Raw genomic sequence first — 19,764 nt, 5'->3', positions numbered from 1 at the left:
GGGGGGTTAATAGAAGATTAGTGGAAGTTAATAGAAGATGATGTCCACCAGGTGGTCTTTATATCATTGCGAGATCAGCCTTGTATTCATCCTCCACCGTCCTCACCACATCTACTAGTCATGGAGACAACATGGCAGGAAAGAGATAAAGAGAAGGATAGTCCCTCCTCACTGTGGTTACTATATGTTATTATCCCAAATAATGAAGAAAACACTCGTCATGTGGTTAAATATATATATATATATATATTTAGAAGGAAACATAGTCTACAGAGTTATGAAGAGTCTGCCAGTGGTACTGCAAGTCTTTTATGGCTGTAGTAAGAGGCCACAGTCTCAGCCATGATGATGACTTGGCACCGTCTGTAGTGCGTGTTGATGCAGCACCATCCAGAGGAAATATGGCATCAGGGCCAAATCTCCATTCTCCAGGGAGGACGGCTCCAGATATTCCTGTTGTTCTCTTCAGTGCAGCAATCACAATGGTTGAGGTTTCCTGCTACTATGTGTTCAGGAACGTTGCTGTTATGACATATATATCTCTTCCATGATGAAACGTTCAGTCATCGCTCTTCTGTACCTGCCGCGCTCCTCACTCCTTATCGGAAGTCAATGCTGGTTCTATCAACGTTCCAGAAGAGGTGGAGGTTACTTATCTGCAGGTGATTCTGGTACCATGACTGGTGTTCTCAGACTGACTTCTGGAAGGATCGGTGTCATTGTCATCACTATCACCTCAATGTGGATGGTAATACTGATCACTATAGATGCCAGGTGGCATCTCTGGCTCCATAAACTGCTGCGGTCTAGGGGTGAGGTCTTTGTGCCCCTTCATCCTACTTGCAGGAAGATGTTCTGCTCCAGTGCTGTCCAGATGGCTTTAGTTGTCTTTATGGTGCTCCAGCCCCCTAGTTCTTACCACTGGATCTTATTCAGGGTTTTCAGGGTCCTGAGTCTTTTCCCTCAGGGAGATGGAGACACCTTCTCTGGACAATGTTAAAGACAGACTCTAAGGAAAAAAGAAGAAAGAACATTTATCATAAACCGACTCTATACAATATATTACTTCTCATCAGAAACGCTTCTGGAGCACATGAGACCTTCACACGGCATCTACTCACCTGGAAATCTGTATAATTTGTCACCTGGTGCATTACCAGGCCGGAAAATCCAATATATTCGGCCTTCATGCCTGTTATGTAGAAGATCTGCAGAAGATAGAGGGACAGAATAGAGGATGTTAGTGTCGGCTGTACTCACCAGTGGCTCTGGTATGGAATAGATGGGAGGATGACATGTCCACCAAGAGTTTCTATTTTACTGTTATAAAGGACATGTGGATTACACAAGATGAAGAATGGTGACATGAACTCACCCCAATACAGCGACCGCTACATAGGTTGAAAAAGAAGGCGCTCATACCTACAGCAACTGGAAGAACGTGTTAAAGGAAATGTCTTAGGAGAACATGACTTATTGTTTAAATCAAGATTTTATGTTAAACATATTTTTAAATAATTTTTTACATTTTCTATCTCATCTATATTGAAAAATAATCATAAAATCTTGCAGTTTTTACTCTAGCCATTGAGCCTCACAATAGTCTGACCCTTCCTGTTCTGTAGAGATCACTTCTCAGCTGTCATCTAATTATCATCACAGGCAGGATTACACTGACAGGTAACACTTATATATAGATAACACAGGATAGACCCTTGATAATAGGTGATAGGCACAGCTCCCCCTCCCTGCACACTGACCTCTGCACAGGTCACCGAGCATGCCTAGAACACCCTCCCATAGAAGTCAATACTGCAGCTCCTGTTCACAGGTTCCTATTGTTCGTGTGGCTGCTGTAAAGCATATTTCTAAGTGTTGTTAATCACAGCTCAGGCAAGACGGCTGCCCCCATAATCGTGTACAGAAAATAGAATAAAAAATATCTACAATCAAAAATAAAAACTGATTAGAAAAATAATATGTTTCAATATCTGGTTTTATTTAATAAAAAAAAATTATTTATATATATATATATATATATATATATATATATATATATATATACACAGAACATGCGTCTTCGTCATACAATAAACCTGCTTATCAGCACCACTCTGCTTATTCTTCATATTGAGTAGCGCTTTCCAAAATATCCAGTTTTTTACATATATATTTTTTTCAAAAAATATATAATTTTTATTTACTTGCGGCTCATTACCATTGATGCAGGTACCTGGATACTGAAAGCTACAACCTGGTTACAAAAACGGCCTGCCACTCTAAGCTGTACCTGCCAGTACAAGCTTTTACGGTGAGTCTAACAACTTACCACTATAATTTATCATTCTACCTATCAAGGTTTATCTTGCACCATGTGGCGCTGTGTACACTTTTCTTTTCTCAGTCATCTTTGAGGAAAGTAGCAGAATTGTATTATTCTAGTATTTCCTATGCCCGTAATGTCTGATCTGTGCTGCAATGGAGTCACGAGGTAGCGGATAATCTCCAGGGTATCCAGCACACAACATGTTACTTCACCGGTCCGCTATAAAAGGATACAGATAATCAGTGCCACAATGGTCACCACAGTTGTTACTAGTCGGATGTGGCACATTTGCCGACTGCTGAAGGATCTCTTGTACAAGTACACAGCTTGGCACAGGTTGTAAATGGCAGCAAGGACAAATGCCAATCCTGCGCCGATCCTGTGGGCTGTAGGCTTGGTCTCCACCTAGAACATAAACAGATATATATATGTCATCAATGAGGTTGTCATGGAGATCTGAGAATATATAACAGGAGTGGCTGCAGGTGGAGTGTAATTATAAAGGGGCAGTAATATAAGGATAATCACCAGGGGGCGCCACTGTAATGTGTGCATGGCCGGCCTTAGATATGTTCGACCACTGCGATCGCACAGGGCGCCAGCCACCACACTGCAAGAGGTGCGCCAGCGAGTGTGTGTATCCCCGCGCCATTGCAACTACCAGCGGAGATACACACACTATCTGCAGTCGCCTTTCCACCCAGGAGCTTCTTTATTCACTTAGTGGCCGTCTCTACCGCTGCGGCTGCTATAGCGGTAGCGACGGCACTATAGCAGAGCAGGGAGATATCTCCCTGCTCTGCTATCTACTAGCGTAACTGTAGCTCCGTGAAGGAGCGGAATCCCCATGTGGCCGAGGATTCCGCTCCTGGAGCCCTGCTTGATGTTTCTGTCCATATATGGACAGTGACATCAGGGGAAACTCCTGAAGCGGAATCCCCGTCCACAGCGTTGCAGACTCTATGACCGGGCATTCCACTCCAGGAGAAGCCAATGACGTCATGGACACAGACGAACACAACGTCACACGTCGCTGTCAGTTGCTGAAGGAATTTGTGAACACACCCTACGGGTGGAGTGCTTGTTCTTAGCCGATTTCTGTCTTTCTCAAAACAATTTTTGGTAGGGGAGCCCTGAGTAAATTTTGTTTTTCTAGTGCTGCCTCGAGTCCGAAAAGGTTGGGAAACTCTGTACTAGGCTACAGGATCCCGTCATGGAGCAGCTCAGTTCGTCGTGGGAACGGGGCCTAGGTGAGTACAATTTTTGTTTTTGTTTGGGGGCACTGTCTACAAGGGGGAGTTGCGGGGACTGTATGGCACGATCTACAAGGGGTAGGTGGGGGACTGTATGACACTGTCTACAAGGGGGAGGTTGGGGACTGTATGGCAGTCTACAAGGAGGAGGTGTGGGGGGCTGTATGGCACGATCTACAAAAAGGAGGTGGGGGATTACGGCACTGTCTGCAGGGAGGCTGTATGGCAAAATCTACAGGGGGGCACTATACTGTGTGGGGGCCACTAAGCGGACATTATACTATGTCTAGGGGTACTACAGATGGCATAATACTGTGGGCACAATTAGAGGACAAAATACTGTGTCCTTGAAGGGGTTATTTAAATATTATTATTATACTGTATGGGGGCACTAAAGGGGCATTATAATTTTTTTATGGGGCATTTTTTTTTAATGATGGGGTGGGGCTCCGAAAGATCATTTTGCACAGGGCGCCATCTATCCTAGGGCCGGCCCTGAATGTGTGTTATATTGGGCAGAATGGAAGACTAATGAGCAATGTTTATCCCACTGAGCACCAGACGCTGTATTTTCTATGGAACAAAGAATAGAATGGGCTGAACACAGTATATATATATCCATCACTGGACCCCCAGCAATGACACCTCTATATATTACTGGGTACTGACCCCTCTATATATTACTGGGTACTGACCCCTCTATATATTACTGTGTACTGACCCCTCTATATATTTCTGGTACTGACCCCTCTATATATTACTGGGTACTGACCCCTCTATATATTACTGGGTATGGACCCCTCTTTATATTACTGGGTACTGACCCCTCTATATATTACTGGGTACTGACCCCTCTATATATTACTGGGTACTGACCCCACTATATATTACTGGGTATTGACCCCTCTATATTTTTCTGGTACTGACCCCTCTATATATTACTGGGTACTGACCCCTCTATATATTACTGGGCCTGAGGTACTGACCCCTCTATATATTACTGGGCCTGAGGTACTGACCCCTCTTTATATTACTGGATACTGACCCCTCTGTGTAATATTGGAAACTTTATATAAAACCCAATAACTAACCGAATATATGGCGTTCATGGCGGTCCCAATACAGACGATCCATCCCATGGCATAGAGGATTCTCTGGATGATTATATAACGCTTCTCCGATGGTTCAGACTGAATGATCATGAACCTGTACTGGATGGAAGCGATGCCAGCTCCTGAAATAGACAATACATGTTATCAGCCGCAGACTTCCATATGTAATTTCTATAGACACTTGTATTAACTCCAGGACGCAGTGATGATTATAATCTTCACTGAGCGTTGTCGTCGCAGATCTCACTATAGGAAGCTGCATCCACTTACCAAGAATGGACGTCACCATGAAGACGACCGTGTAGATCACCGATTCCGGGAACTCTTTTCCTGTGTCACTGTGAAATAAAGAAAAATATTGAGAGTTAATAGAAGACGAGTGGTGGAATTGTCTCATATAAGAGCAGAGGAGACTTTATCTTCCTCCATTATAAGCTGTTGCCCATAGCAACCAATCAGACTGCAGCTATTATTTGTCACACGCCCTCTGAAGAATAAAATCAGCAGCCTGATTGGTTACTGTGGATTACGGCTCCATGTTTATATTGCACTCGTATTTAAACATCTCCCCCATTATCTCCTGAAAGCGAAGTAGTAGAGGTACTTGTAAAACCAATTAACTAAATTTTAATTATTAATATAATCTTATTATTATTTATTTTTTAATTTTTCCATTACTATGGTATTCACGATGAGGAAAGTTCTATATATTTATAGTCAATGTGATGTTTTCAGTCCCATCAATTATAAGATGCAGATTATTAATAATCCACAAAAAAAAATAAAAATAATAATAATAATAATACTATAATAATGATAATAATAATAATAATAATAATAATAATACTATAATAATGATAATAATAACAACAATAATAATAATAATAATACTATAATAATGATAATAATAACAACAATAATAATAATAACATTTCACAAATAACAGTAATAATAAAACAATAATAACAATCATTAAACTGTAGAGTCAGGATTCTCGCCCCATCCCCTCTTACCTGATGTAAGGATATTTTTCATGCCCTGACATGACAGTCAAGACAATCAGGGCACCGAGGCCCAATAGCGTCCATATGACCGAGAGGAGAGGCAAGAATGCCAAACCCCGGATCTCCATGGCGCCAAATAGAAGATTAGCTGAGTAAAATCAAAGATTCGCTAAACAAAAGCCGCTATCTCTGTCCGTCTCTTTCTCTGAATTCACAGATAAGAAGGAAGAAGTAATTTTAGGAAGTGGCCGGTATAGACTCGATGATGTCACCAGTTTTCTGTGATGTCATAGCTGCTCCAGTCATTGTGACATCAACACACATTCAGAAATGTGTGATGATGTTACACATGATGACACATTCAGGAATGTGTGATGATGTCACACATGATGACACATTCAGGAATGTGTGATGATGCCCATTAGACACATTCAGGAATGTGTGATGATGTGTTACATCATCACACATTTCTGAATCTGATTGGTCCTCAGTATTGTAGAATTTTTCACATACATTTCTGCTAATACACAATTTGCATATTCCATAAGAGAATATCCTGCACATTGTGGTGTAATAGCTGCTATTATTATATTCATATACAGGATTATATAATGACCAGATATATTTTGAGAGCATTTTATAGATTTATCAGTGAAGCTCCAGTATTAGGAGAACATGGAATTACAATGAGCCCAAATTACATAATAATAACACAAGAATATAACATAAATTCTTTACCTCTACAGATGGTGAATACATGTACAGGGAATCTCGGGGCTACCTGTATGGGGTTTCCAGCTATGTGCAAATAATACTTATTCATTATATGATAATAATTTCCGCATTTGTTTAACCCCTTAACCCCTTCCCACATTTTCACGTACAGTTACGTGATGGGAACTGGTGTTTTCCCGCAATTCCACGTAACTGTACGTGAAAGAGATGGAGCTGGCTCAGGAGCTGAGCCAACGACATCACCGCCGTGTGACAGCTGTATGTCACAGATGACCCCCTGAGCTATCGTCCAGGACCGGAGCTAGCCTCTAATCCGACCGATTAACCCCTCACATGCTGCGTTCAATAGAGATCGCAGCATGTGAGGAATTTATAGCCACCGGCACCCCAGCAACGTGATCGCTGGGTTGCCGGTGGCTGCAAAGGAGGCCTAATACTTATCTCCCGGTCTGCCAGTAACGGAATCCTCCTATGTCCCATCGTCGGCGGGGCCCAAAAGGCTTCCGGTACCATCGGCAAGATGGCGCCGGCTCAGCTTCTGGCCCAGAAGCTGAGCCGGCGTCATCAGCAGTGGGTGTCTGTCCACTGCGATCAAATGCAATCGCTGCATCAAAGTGGTTTGTATGAAATCGGCAGCCTGCCATGCAATGGCAAGGCTGGCGACTGCTACTATGGCAACAGGAGGCCTAAAAATGGGTTCCTATCTGCCATTACGGAAGCAGATTAGGCCCCGTCCGGAGGCGGAACCTGATTGGCTTGCTGTCAGTGAACAACTGACAGTTCTAATACATTGCACTACATAGGTAGTGCACTGTATTACAACATCAAACAAATAGTTAGAGCTTCAAGTCTTCTATTGGGAATAAAAGAACAGTGTAAAAAAAAAAAGTGTAAAAAAAGTAAAAATAAAAGTTGTAAGAAATACAATAAAAGTTTCAAGTAATAAAATAAAACACAATCGCCCTTTTTCCCTTATCAAGTCATTTATTATTGAAAAATCTCCGGAATCGGACTGACCCGCAGAATAAAGGTAACATGTAATTTATAACGCGTGGTGAACGCTGTATAAAAAGAACTAAAAACTATGCCAGAATTGCAGTTTTTTGGTCACCTTGCCTCCCAAAAAAAAAAGGATAACAAGTGATCAAAAAGTCGTATGTACCCCAAAATGGTACCAATAAAAACGGACAGCTCGTACTGCAAAAAAAACAGCCTTCATACCACTACGTCTATGAAAAAATAAAATTAGTTAAGGCTCCAATAAGTCAGGAAAGAAAAAATATGCAGTTGTGCCGACCCGAGGGGAACATTTCTTCTGTTTCAGAGCCTCTGCAATTGTGATCCAATACTTTGTAAATTGCCAAATTAGGCCTTAATTTTACATGGTACTCTTTCACTACTAAGCCTGGTCGAATGTCCAGGCAACAGATTAGGGCCACACGTAGGGTGTTTCTAAAACCGGGAAACACAGCATAATAATAAGAGAGCGGTCTTGTTATGGTGGCACAAGCTGGGCACCACATATTGGCATAACTATGGGAAAAAAAACATTTTCACTCTGCAACATCGAGTGCACACCAATTTCTGCCAATCACCTGTGGGAATAATATGCTCACTACACCCCTATGTGAATACCTTGAGGGGTGTAGTTTCCAAAATGGAGTCAGTTCTGGGGGGGATCCACTGTTTTGGCCCCACAGGGACTTTGCAAATGCGACATAGCGCCCAGAAACCAATCCAGCAAAATCTGTACTCTAAAAGCCAAATGGTGCTCCTTCCCTTCTGAGCCCTACTCTGTGCCCAAACAGCAGTTTATGACCACATATGGGGTATTGCCGTACACAGGAGAAGTTGCTTTACAAGTGTTGGGGTGCTTTTTTCATTTATTTGTTGAGAAAATGAAACATTTTCAGCTAAAACTACGTCTTATTGAAGAAAAATGATTTTTTTTATTTTCATTGCCCAATTCTAATAAAATCTATGAGACACCTGTGGGGTCAAAATGCTCACTACACCCTAGATGAATTCCTCAAGGGGTGTAGTTTCGTGAATCAAGTCACTTTTGGGGAGTTTCCACTGTACTGGTACCTTAGGAGCTTTGCAAAAGTGACATGGTGTCAAGAAACCAATCCAGCAAAATCTGTGCTCCAAAAGCCAAATGGCGCTCCTTCTATTCTGTTCCTTGCCGTGTGCCCAAACAGCAGTTTATGACCACAAATCGGGTATTGCCGTACTCCAGAGAAGTTGCTTTACAAATGTTGGGGTTCTTTCATTCCTTTATTTGTTGAGAAAATTAAGAATTTTGAGCTAAAGCTACGTCTTATTGGAAAAAAAGGATTTCTTTTATCTTCACTGACCAATTCTAATAAAATCTATGAAACCCCTGTGGGTTCAAAATGCTCACTACACCCCTAGATGTATTCTTCAAGGGGTGTAGTTTCTTAAATGGAGTCACTTTTTTGGTGTTTTCACTGTTTTTGTCCCTTAGGGGCTTTGCAAATTCTATGTGGTCTCCGCAAACCATTCCTGATAAATTTGAGCTCCAAAAGCCAAATGGCGCTCTTTCCCTTCTAAGCTCCGCCATGTGTCCAAACAGCCGTTTATTACCACATGTGGGGTATTGTTTTACTCGGGAGAAATTGCTTTACAAATGTCGTGTGCATTTTCTCCTTTAGTCCTTGTGGAAATTAGAAAAAATTAGCTAAACCTAAATTTATATATTATATTTTTATAAAAAATTCAATTTGTAAATTTCACCTCTTCTTTGCTTTATTTCCTGTGAAATGCCTAAAGGGTTAAAATAATTTCTGAATGCTGTTTTGAATACTTTGACAGGTGCAGTTTTTAAAATAGGGTGATTTATGGGGACTTTCTAATATATAAGGGCCTCAAAGCCACTTCAGAACTGAACTGGTCCCTGAAAAAATAGCCTTTTGAAATTTTACTGAAAATGCGAGAAATTGCAGCTAAAGTTCTAAGCCTTGTAACGTCCTAGAAAAATAAAAGGACGTTCAAAAAACGATGCAAACATAAAGTAGACATATAGGAAATGTTAACTAGTAAATATTTTGTGTGGTGTTACAATCTGTTTTACAAGCAGATACATTACAATTTAGAAAAATCCAGATTTTTGCAAATTTTCTCAAAATTTTGGTGTTTTTTACAAATAAATATTGAATTTAACGACCACATTTTTTCAGGATCATAAAGTACAACATGTCACAAGAAAACAACCTCAGAATCACTTGGATAGGCAAAAGCATTCTGGTGATATTACCACATAAAGTAACACATGTCAAATTTGCAAAAATCGGCTATGTTCACAAGGCCAAAACAGGCTTAGACACTAAGGGGTTAAAGGAACAGTGTCATCACAAATTATTTTTTTATATGTTAAAGATGTTAGTGCTTTATTAAAAACGTTTATATTCATTTGTGTGTTTGTGTTTTACTTTTTCTTATTTTTACACTTTTTCTTCCCTATGGGGGCTGCCATTTTTTGTTCCATTTCTGTGTGTGTCGATTAACGACACATACAGACATGGAATACGGCAGCCACAGTCCCATAGGGACTGCGAACGGCTCCCGTCCCATTGACTGCAGTGTACGGCGTCTGTGTGGGAACTGCGCATGCGCCGCTCCCACACAGTCCTATTCGAAATTGGCGCCGTCCGGCGCCATTTTCCTGTGGACCGGAAGTCGCGGCCGGACTGTAATATTACTACTTCCGGTCGCGGCTTCCGGATTTGTGCACTTGCACCAGCGACAGCAAACGGAGCGGACGGGCCGGAGGGAGCCGCGGCGGCAGGAGCAGGTAAGATATTTCAATGTATGTTCGTGTTTGTGTGTGTTTACTACTGTATGTAAACCTACTACACTGTGGGTTAGCTCAAAAAATGGCGACACACAGTGTAGGAGGTTACATCGTTCAAACCCCTCGTTTATCCCGGCACTAGCCAGGATAAAGGAGGGGGGGATGCTGAGAGCTCACTAGAGCAAGGGCTTTTAACCCAATGTTGCAATGCTGCAATTTTGGGAACAGCTCCATCTAGTGACCAAAAATGGGTAGTATTATAAATTAGAAATAATTTATAATATTTCCTGGACTCGTGCAAAAAAATAAAAAAAATTTGAACAATGTTTAATCACCCACACACTAAATGTTTAATTTTTAAAAAAAAAAACATGTTTTTCTGGCAACACATTCCCTTTAAGCCAACCTCTCCTTCTCTTAGACACAATATTTACTGAGAAACCCGTGGCCAAAAACTACTGTCAAGCATGGCTGTCGACTGAGAGAAGCGGACAGTGACTGGCTGCACCACCAAAGAGGAACCTAAAGAAAATCTAGGTTTGACGAAAGGGTCCTTCTTAGTCTAAATAGATTTTGGGGTATTGAATTTGGGATCTGAATTCACTGTGGTGACTGAGACTAGGGATCTGGATTCATTTTGGGATCTGAGTCTAGGCTTTGAAATAACTTTTGCGTCTCTGAGTCTGGGGTATGAGTGACAGGGGGGGGGGTTAATAGTAGATGAGTGGAGGTTAATAGAAGATGATGTCCACCAGGTTGTCTTTATATCATTGCGAGATCAGCCTTGTATTCATCCTCCACCTTCCTCACCACATCTGCTAGTAATGGAGACAACATGGCAGGAAAGAGATAAAGACAAGGATTGTCCCTCCTCACTGTGGTTACTATATGTTATTATCCCAAATAATAAAGAAAACACTCGTCATGTGGTTAAATATATATATATATATATATATATGTAGAAGGAACATAGTCTACAGAGTTGTGAAGAGTCTGCCAGTGGTACTGCAAGTCTTTTATGGCTGTAGTAAGAGGCCACAGTCTCCGCCATGATGATGACTTGGCACCGCCTGTAGTGCGTGTTGATGCAGCACCATCCAGAGGAAATATGGCATCAGGGCCAAATCTCCATTCTCCTGGTAGGACGGCTCCAGATATTCCTGTTGTTCTCTTCAGTGCAGCAATCACAATGGTTGAGGTTTCCTGCTACTATGTGTTCAGGAACGTTGCTGTTATGACGTATATATCTCTTCCATGATGAAACGTTCAGTCATCGCTCTTCTGTACCTGACGCGCTCCTCACTCCTTATCGGAAGTCAATGCTGGTTTTATCAACGTTCCAGAAGAGGTGGAGGTTACTTATCCGCAGGTGATTCTGGTACCATGACTGGTGTTCTCAGACTGACTTCTGGAAGGATCGGTGTCATTGTCATCACTATCACCTCAATGTGGATGGTAATACTGATCACTATAGATGTCAACAGTGATCTACATATGTTTATTGCCATCTTAGGTGGCATCTCTGGCTCCATGAACTGCTGCGGTCTAGGGGTGAGGTCTTTGTGCCCCTTCATCCTACTTGCAGGAAGATGTTCTGCTCCAGTGCTGTCCAGATGGCTTTAGTTGTCTTTATGGTGCTCCAGCCCCCTAGTTCTTACCACTGGATCTTATTCAGGGTTTTCAGGGTCCTGAGTCTTTTCCCTCAGGGAGATGGAGACACCTTCTCTGGACAATGTTAAAGACAGACTCTAAGGAAAAAAGAAGAAAGAACATTTATCATAAACCGACTCTATACAATATATTACTTCTCATCAGAAACGCTTCTGGAGCACATGAGACCTTCACACGGCATCTACTCACCTGGAAATCTGTATAATTTGTCACCTGGTGCATTACCAGGCCGGAAAATCCAATATATTCGGCCTTCATGCCTGTTATGTAGAAGATCTGCAGAAGATAGAGGGACAGAATAGAGGATGTTAGTGTTGGCTGTACTCACCAGTGGCTCTGGTATGGAATAGATGGCAGGATGACATGTCCACCAAGAGTTTCTATTTTACTGTTATAAAGGACATGTGGATTACACAAGATGAAGAATAGTGACATGAACTCACCCCAATACAGCGACCGCTACATAGGTTGAAAAAGAAGGCGCTCATACCTACAGCAACTGGAAGAACGTGTTAAAGGGAATGTCTTATGAGAACATGACTTATTGTTTAAATCAAGATTTTATGTTAAACATATTTTTAAAGAATTTTTGGTATTGTTTTTTAAAATTTTCTATCTCATCTATAATAAAAAATAATCCTAAAATCTTGCAGTTTTTACTCTAGCCACTGAGCCTCACAATAGTCTGACCCTTCCTGTTCTGTAGAGATCACTCCTCAGCAGTCATCTAATTATCATCACAGGCAGGATTACACTGACAGGTAACACATATATAGATAACACAGGATAGGCCCTTCATAATAGGTGATAGGCACAGCTCCCCCCTCCCTGCACACTGATCTCTGCACAGGTCACCGAGCATGTCTAGAACACCCTCCCATAGAAGTCAATACTGCAGCTCCTGTTCGCAGGTTCCTATGGTTCGTGTGGCTGCTGTAAAGCATATTTCTAAGTGTTGTTAACCACAGCTCAGGCAAGATGGCTGCCCCCATAATCGTGTGTGTGTGTGTGTGTGTGTGTGTGTATATATATATATATATATATATATATATATATATATATATATATATGTATGTATAGGGGATACATTCCCTTTGAGGAAAGTTAAAAAAATTATATCTCTTTTGAAAAAAATATATAAGTAAAAAACTGGATATTTTGGAAAGCGCTACTCAATATGAAGAATAAGCAGAGTGATGCTGATAAGCAGGTTTATTGTATAACAAGGATGGGCAACGCGTTTCAACGCAGAACATGCGTTTTCGTCAGACCAAAATTAGGTGCCTGACGAAGACGCATTTTCTGCTTATTCTTCATATTGAGTAGCGCTTTCCAAAATATCCAGTTTTTTACATATATATTTTTTTCAAAAAATATATAATTTTTATTTACTTGCGGCTCATTACCATTGATGCCGGTACCTGGATACTGAAAGCTGCAACCTGGTTACAAAAACGGCCTTCCACTCTAAGCTGTACCTGCCAGTACGAGCTTTTACAGTGAGTCTAACAATTTACCACTACAATTTATCGTTCTACCTATCAAGGTTTATCTTGCACCATGTGGCGCTGTGTACACTTTTCTTTTCTCAGACATCTTTGAGGAAAGTAGCAGAATTGTATTATTCTAGTATTTCCTATGCCGTAATGTCTGATCTGTGCTGCAATGGAGTCACGAGGTAGGGGATAATCTCCAGGGTATCCAGCACACAACATGTTACTTCACCGGTCCGCTATAAAAGGATACAGATAATCAGTGCCACAATTGTCACCACAGTTGTTACTAGTCGGATGTGGCACATTTGCCGACTGCTGAAGGATCTCTTGTACAGGTACACAGCTTGGCACAGGTTGTAAATGGCAGCAAGGACAAATGCCAGTCCTGCGCCGATCCTGTGGGCTGTAGGCTTGGTCTCCACCTATAACATAAACAGATATATATATGTCATCAATGAGGTTGTCATGGAGATCTGAGAATATATAACAGGAGCGGCTGCAGGTGGAGTGTAATTATAAAGGGGCAGTAATATAAGGATAATCACCAGGGGGCGCCACTGTAATGTGTGCATGGCCGGCCTTAGATATGTTCGACCAGTGCAATCACACAGGGCGCCAGCCGCCACACTGCAAGGGGGGCGCCAGCGAGTGTGTGTATCTCCGCACCATTGCAACTACCAGTGGAGATACACACACTAGCTGCAGTCGCCTTTCCACCCAGGAGCTTCTTTCTTCACTTAGTGGCCGTCGCTACCGCTGTAGCAGCCATAGTGGCTGCTAGCGGTGACACCGGGCATGAGGGCGGTGGCGCCACTAGCAGCTGCTGCGGCTGCTATAGCGGCAGCGACGGCACTATAGCAGAGCAGGGAGATATCTCACTGCTCTGCTATCTACTAGTGCAACTGTAGCTCCCTGAAGGAGCGGAATCCCCATGTGGCCAGGGATTCCTTTCCTGGAGCGCTGCTTGATGTTTCTGTCCATATATGGACAGTGACATCAGGGAAAACTCCTGAAGCGGAATCCCCGTCCACAGCATTGCAGACTCTATGACCAGGGATTCCACTCCAGGAGAAGCCAATGACGTCATGGACACAGATGACAGGAGCTTCTCATGGAGTGGAATTGGCGGTCATAGCGTCTGCAACGCAGTGACCAGGGATTCCGCTTCAGGAGTTTTCCCTGATGTCACTGTCCCTACATGGACAGAGACATCAAGCAGCGCTCCAGGAGCGGAATCCCCGACCACATGGGGATTCCGCTCCTTCAGGGAGCTACAGTGGCGCTATCTATACTGGAAGGGGGGGTTTGCGATCTACAGGGGGGCTGTGGGCTGTGTGGCACTACCTACAAAAAAGGAAGGACAACTGTGCAGGAGCACACAAAATACCCACCTTTCCCGGGTATAAAAAAAAAAGTGTGGAAATAAACTAAGATATAACTTTTATTTAATCTAGCTGAAAGGATTAATCCTTTATTCAGACTAAATAAAAGTTATATCTTAGTTTATTTCCACACATTTATTTGATAGCTGAGAAAGCTGGGTACTTTGTGTCCTCCTGCACAGTTGTCCTTTTTTGAATGTCTATTGCCTGCCAGCTATCAGGGACCGGGTCATTTCGTAGTGCTTGCACTACCTACAAGGGGGCTGTGGGCAGTGTGGCACTACCTACCAGGGGGCTGTGGGCTGTGTGGCACTAACAACCAGGGGGCTGTGGGCTGTGTGGCACTACCAACCAGGGGGCTGTGTGGCACTACCAACTAGGGGGCTGTGGGGCACTACCAACCAGTGGGCTGTGGGGCACTACCAACCAGGGGGCTGTGGGGCACTACCAACCAGGGGGCTGTGTGGCACTCCCTAAACAGGGGGCTGTGGGCTGTGTGGCACTCCCTACCAGGGGTCTTTGCGACACTTCCTACCAGGGGGCTGTGCGGCACTCCCTACAGGGGGCTGTGCGGCACTCCCTACAGGGGGCTGTGCGGCACTCCCTACAGGGGGCTGTGCGGCACTCCCTACAGGGGGCTGTGCGGCACTCCCTACAGGGGGCTGTGCGGCGCACTCTACAGGGGGCTGTGTGGCGCTATCTACAAGGGGGCTGTGTGGCGCTATCTACAAGGGGGCTGTGTGGCGCTACCTACAAGGGGCTGTGTGGCGCTACCTACAGAGGGAATCGGTGAGTGGTGGGCTGATGGTCATTTTGCTGTGAGTGGGGGGCTGATGGTCATTTTACTGTGAGTGGGGGGCTGATGGTAATTTTACTGTGAGTGGGGGGCTGATTTCGCACAGGGCGCCATCTATCCTAGGGCCGGCCCTGAATGTGTGTTATATTGGGCAGAATGGAAGACTAATGAGCAATGTTTATCCCACTGAGCACCAGACGCTGTATTTTCTATGGAGCAAAGAATAGAATGGGCTGAACACAGTATATATATATATATATCCATCACTGGACCCCCAGCAATGACCCCTCTATATATTACTGGGTACTGACCCCTCTATATATTAATGGGTACTGACCCCTCTATATATTACTGGGTACTGACCCCTCTATATATTACTGGGTACTGACCCCTCTATATATTTCTGGTACTGACCCCTCTATATATTACTGGGTACTAACCCCTCTATATATTACTAGGTACTGACCCCTCTATATATTACTGGGTACTGACACCTCTATATATTACTGGGTATGGACCCCTCTTTATATTACTGGGTACTGACCCCTCTATATATTACTGGGTATGGACCCCTCTTTATAGTACTGGGTACTGACCCCTCTATATATTACTGGGTACTGACCCCTCTATATGTTACTGGGTACTGACCCCTCTATATATTACTGGGTACTGACCCCTCTATATATTACTGGGTATGGACCCCTCTTTATATTACTGGGTACTGACCCCTCTATATATTACTGGGTATGGACCCCTCTTTATATTACTGGGTACTGACCCCTCTATATATTACTGGGTACTGACCCCTCTATATGTTACTGGGTACTGACCCCTCTATATATTACTGGGTACTGACCCCTCTATATTTTTCTGGTACTGACCCCTCTATATATTACTGGGTACTGACCCCTCTATATATTACTGGGCCTGAGGTACTGACCCCTCTATATATTACTGGGCCTGAGGTACTGACCCCTCTATATATTACTGGGCCTGAGGTACTGATCTCTCTATATATTACTGGATACTGACCCCTCTGTGTAATATTGGAAACTTTATATAAAACCCAATAACTAACCGAATATATGGCGTTCACGGCGGTCCCAATACAGACGATCCATCCCATGGCATAGAGGATTCTCTGGATGATTATATAACGCTTCTCCGATGGTTCAGACTGAATGATCATGAACCTGTACTGGATGGAAGCGATGCCAGCTCCTGAAATAGACAATACATGTTATCAGCCGCAGACTTCCATATGTAATTTCTATAGACACTTGTATTAACTCCAGGACACAGTGATGATTATAATCTTCACTGAGCGTTGTCGTCGCAGATCTCACTATAGGAAGCTGCATCCACTTACCAAGAATGGACGTCACCATGAAGACGACCGTGTAGATCACCGATTCCGGGAACTCTTTTCCTGTGTCACTGTGAAATAAAGAAAAATATTGAGAGTTAATAGAAGACGAGTGGTGGAATTGTCTCATATAAGAGCAGAGGAGACTTTATCTTCCTCCATTATAAGCTGTTGCCCATAGCGACCAATCAGACTGCAGCTATTACTTGTCACATGTCCTTTGAAGAATAAAATCAGCAGCCTGATTGGTTACTGTGGATTACGGCTCCATGTTTATATTGCACTCGTATTTAAACATCTCCCCCATTATCTCCTGAAAGCGGAGTAGTAGAGGTACTTGTAAAACCAATTAACTAAATTTTAATTATTAATATCATCTTATTATTATTTCTTTTTATTTTTCCATTACTATGGTATTTACGATGAGGAAAGTTCTATATATTTATAGTCAATGTGATGTTTTCAGTCCCATCAATTATAAGATGCAGATTATTAATAATCCTCAAATAATAATAATAATAAGAATAATAATAATAATAATAATACTATAATAATGATAATAATGATAATAATAATAATAATAATAATAATACTATAATAATGATAATAACAATAATAATAACATTTCACAAATAACAGTAATAATAAAACAATAATAACAATCATTATACTATAGAGTCAGGATTCCCGCCCCATCCCCTCTTACCTGATGTAAGGATATTTTTCATGCCCTGACATGACAGTCAAGACAATCAGGGCACCGAGGCCCAATAGCGTCCATATGACCGAGAGGAGAGGCAAGAATGCCAAACCCCGGATCTCCATGGTGCCAAATAGAAGATTAGCTGAGTAAAATCAAAGATTCGCTAAACAAAAGCCGCTATCTCTGTCCGTCTCTTTCTCTGAATTCACAGATAAGAAGGTAGAAGTAATGTTAGGCAGTGGCCGGTATAGACTCGATGATGTCACCAGTTTTCTGTGATGTCATAGCTGCTCCAGTCATTGTGACATCAACACACATTCAGAAATGTGTGATGATGTCACACATGATGACACATGCAGGAATCATCACACATTTCTGAATCTGATTGGTCCTCAGTATTGTAGAATTTTTCACATATATTTCTGCTAATACACAATTTGCATATTCCATAAGAGAATATCCTGCACATTGTGGTGTAATAGCTGCTATTATTATATTTATATACAGGATTATATAATGACCAGATATATTTTGAGAGCATTTTATAGATTTATCAGTGAAGCTCCAGTATTAGGAGAACATGGAATTACAATGAGCCCAAATGACATAATAATAACACAAGAATAAAACATAAATTCTAGCGCCCAGAAACCAATCCAGCAAAATCTGTACTCTAAAAGCCAAATGGTGCTCTTTCCCTTCTGAGCCCTACTCTGTGCCCAAATAGCAGTTTATGACCACATATGGGGTATTGCCGTACACAGGAGAAGTTGCTTTACAAGTGTTGGGGTGCTTTTTTCATTTATTTGTTGAGAAAATGAAACATTTTCAGCTAAAACTAAGTCTTATTGAAGAAAAAGGATTTTTTTTATTTTCATTGCCCAATTCTAATAAAATCTATGAAACACCTGTGAGGTCAAAATGCTCACTACACCCCTAGATGAATTCCTCAAGGGGTGTAGTTTTGTGAATCAAGTCACTTTTGGGGAGTTTCCACTGTACTGGTACCTTAGGAGCTTTGCAAAAGTGACATGGTGTCAAGAAACCAATCCAGCAAAATCTGTGCTCCAAAAGCCAAATGGCGCTCCTTCTATTCTGTTCCTTGCCGTGTGCCCAAACAGCAGTTTATAACCACAAATCGGGTATTGCCGTACTCCAGAGAAGTTGCTTTACAAATGTTGGGGTTCTTTTATTCCTTTATTTGTTGAGAAAATTTAAGAATTTTGAGCTAAAGCTACGTCTTATTGGAAAAAAAGGATTTCTTTTATCTTCACTGACCAATTCTAATAAAATCTATGAAACCCCTGTGGGTTCAAAATGCTCACTACACCCCTAGATGGATTCTTCAAGGGGTGTAGTTTCTTAAATGGAGTAACTTTTTTGGTGTTTTCACTGTTTTGGTCCCTTAGGGGCTTTTCAAATGCTACGTGGTCTCCGCAAACCATTCCTGCTTAATTTGAGCTCCAAAAGACAAATGGCGCTCTTTCCCTTCTAAGCTCCGCCATGTGTCCAAACAGCCGTTTATTACCACATGTGGGGTAGTGTTTTACTCGGGAGAAATTGCTTTACAAATGTAGTGTGCATTTTCTCCTTTAGTCCTTGTGGAAATTAGAAAAAATTAGCTAAACCTAAATTTTCTTTGAAAGAATGTAGATTTTCATTTTCACGGCCTACTTCCAGTAATTTCTGAAAAAAACCTGCAGGGTCAAAATGCTCACTATACCCCTAGATAATTTCCTCAAGGGCTATAGTTTCCAAAATGGGGTCACTTCTGGGGGATTTCCACTGTTTTGGCACTGCAAGAGCCTTTCAAACCTGACATGGTGCCTTAAATATTTTCTAATAAAAAGGAGGCCCCAAAATCCTCTAGGTTTTCCTTTGCTTCTGAGGCCTGTGCTTCAGTCAATAAGTGCACTAGGGCCACATGTGGGGTATTTATAAAACCTGCAGAATCTGGGCAATAGATATTGAGTTGCATTTCTCTGGTAAAACTTTCTGTGTTTCCAAAAAAAATAGATGAAAAATGAATTTCTGCAAAAAAAAAATGTGAAAATTTCACATCTACTTTGCCTTAATTGCTGTGAAACGTCTAAAGGGTTAAGAAAC

At 42.1% G+C, this 19,764-nt stretch overlaps 3 protein-coding genes across 3 annotated transcripts in view; 1 reads left to right on the top strand and 2 right to left on the bottom strand.

The window, feature by feature from the left end:
* The window catches only part of TRPC5 (transient receptor potential cation channel subfamily C member 5), a 311,378-nt gene that overhangs the window by 86,418 nt on the left and 205,196 nt on the right, over positions 1-19,764 (top strand). The window lies entirely within an intron of this gene.
* On the bottom strand, positions 514-5,823 carry LOC142658740 (DNA damage-regulated autophagy modulator protein 1-like). The gene is made up of 7 exons (XM_075834351.1): positions 5,705-5,823; positions 4,962-5,029; positions 4,671-4,813; positions 2,560-2,731; positions 1,376-1,431; positions 1,122-1,208; positions 514-1,009 (listed from the first exon to the last, which is right to left on the bottom strand). Exons 1-7 carry the CDS (start codon positions 5,821-5,823, stop codon positions 929-931), a joined length of 726 nt encoding a protein of 241 aa, XP_075690466.1. The 3' UTR covers positions 514-928.
* LOC142658739 (DNA damage-regulated autophagy modulator protein 1-like) lies at positions 11,131-17,780 on the bottom strand. Its single transcript, XM_075834350.1, has 7 exons — positions 17,662-17,780; positions 16,959-17,026; positions 16,668-16,810; positions 13,662-13,833; positions 12,359-12,414; positions 12,105-12,191; positions 11,131-11,992 (listed from the first exon to the last, which is right to left on the bottom strand). The coding sequence occupies exons 1-7, from the start codon at positions 17,778-17,780 to the stop codon at positions 11,912-11,914; spliced, it is 726 nt and encodes a 241-aa protein (XP_075690465.1). The 3' UTR covers positions 11,131-11,911.

Source organism: Rhinoderma darwinii, chromosome 8 (assembly GCF_050947455.1).
Source record: "Rhinoderma darwinii isolate aRhiDar2 chromosome 8, aRhiDar2.hap1, whole genome shotgun sequence".
NCBI lineage: Eukaryota > Metazoa > Chordata > Amphibia > Anura > Rhinodermatidae > Rhinoderma > Rhinoderma darwinii.
This window is presented reverse-complemented; position numbering and strand designations above follow the sequence as displayed.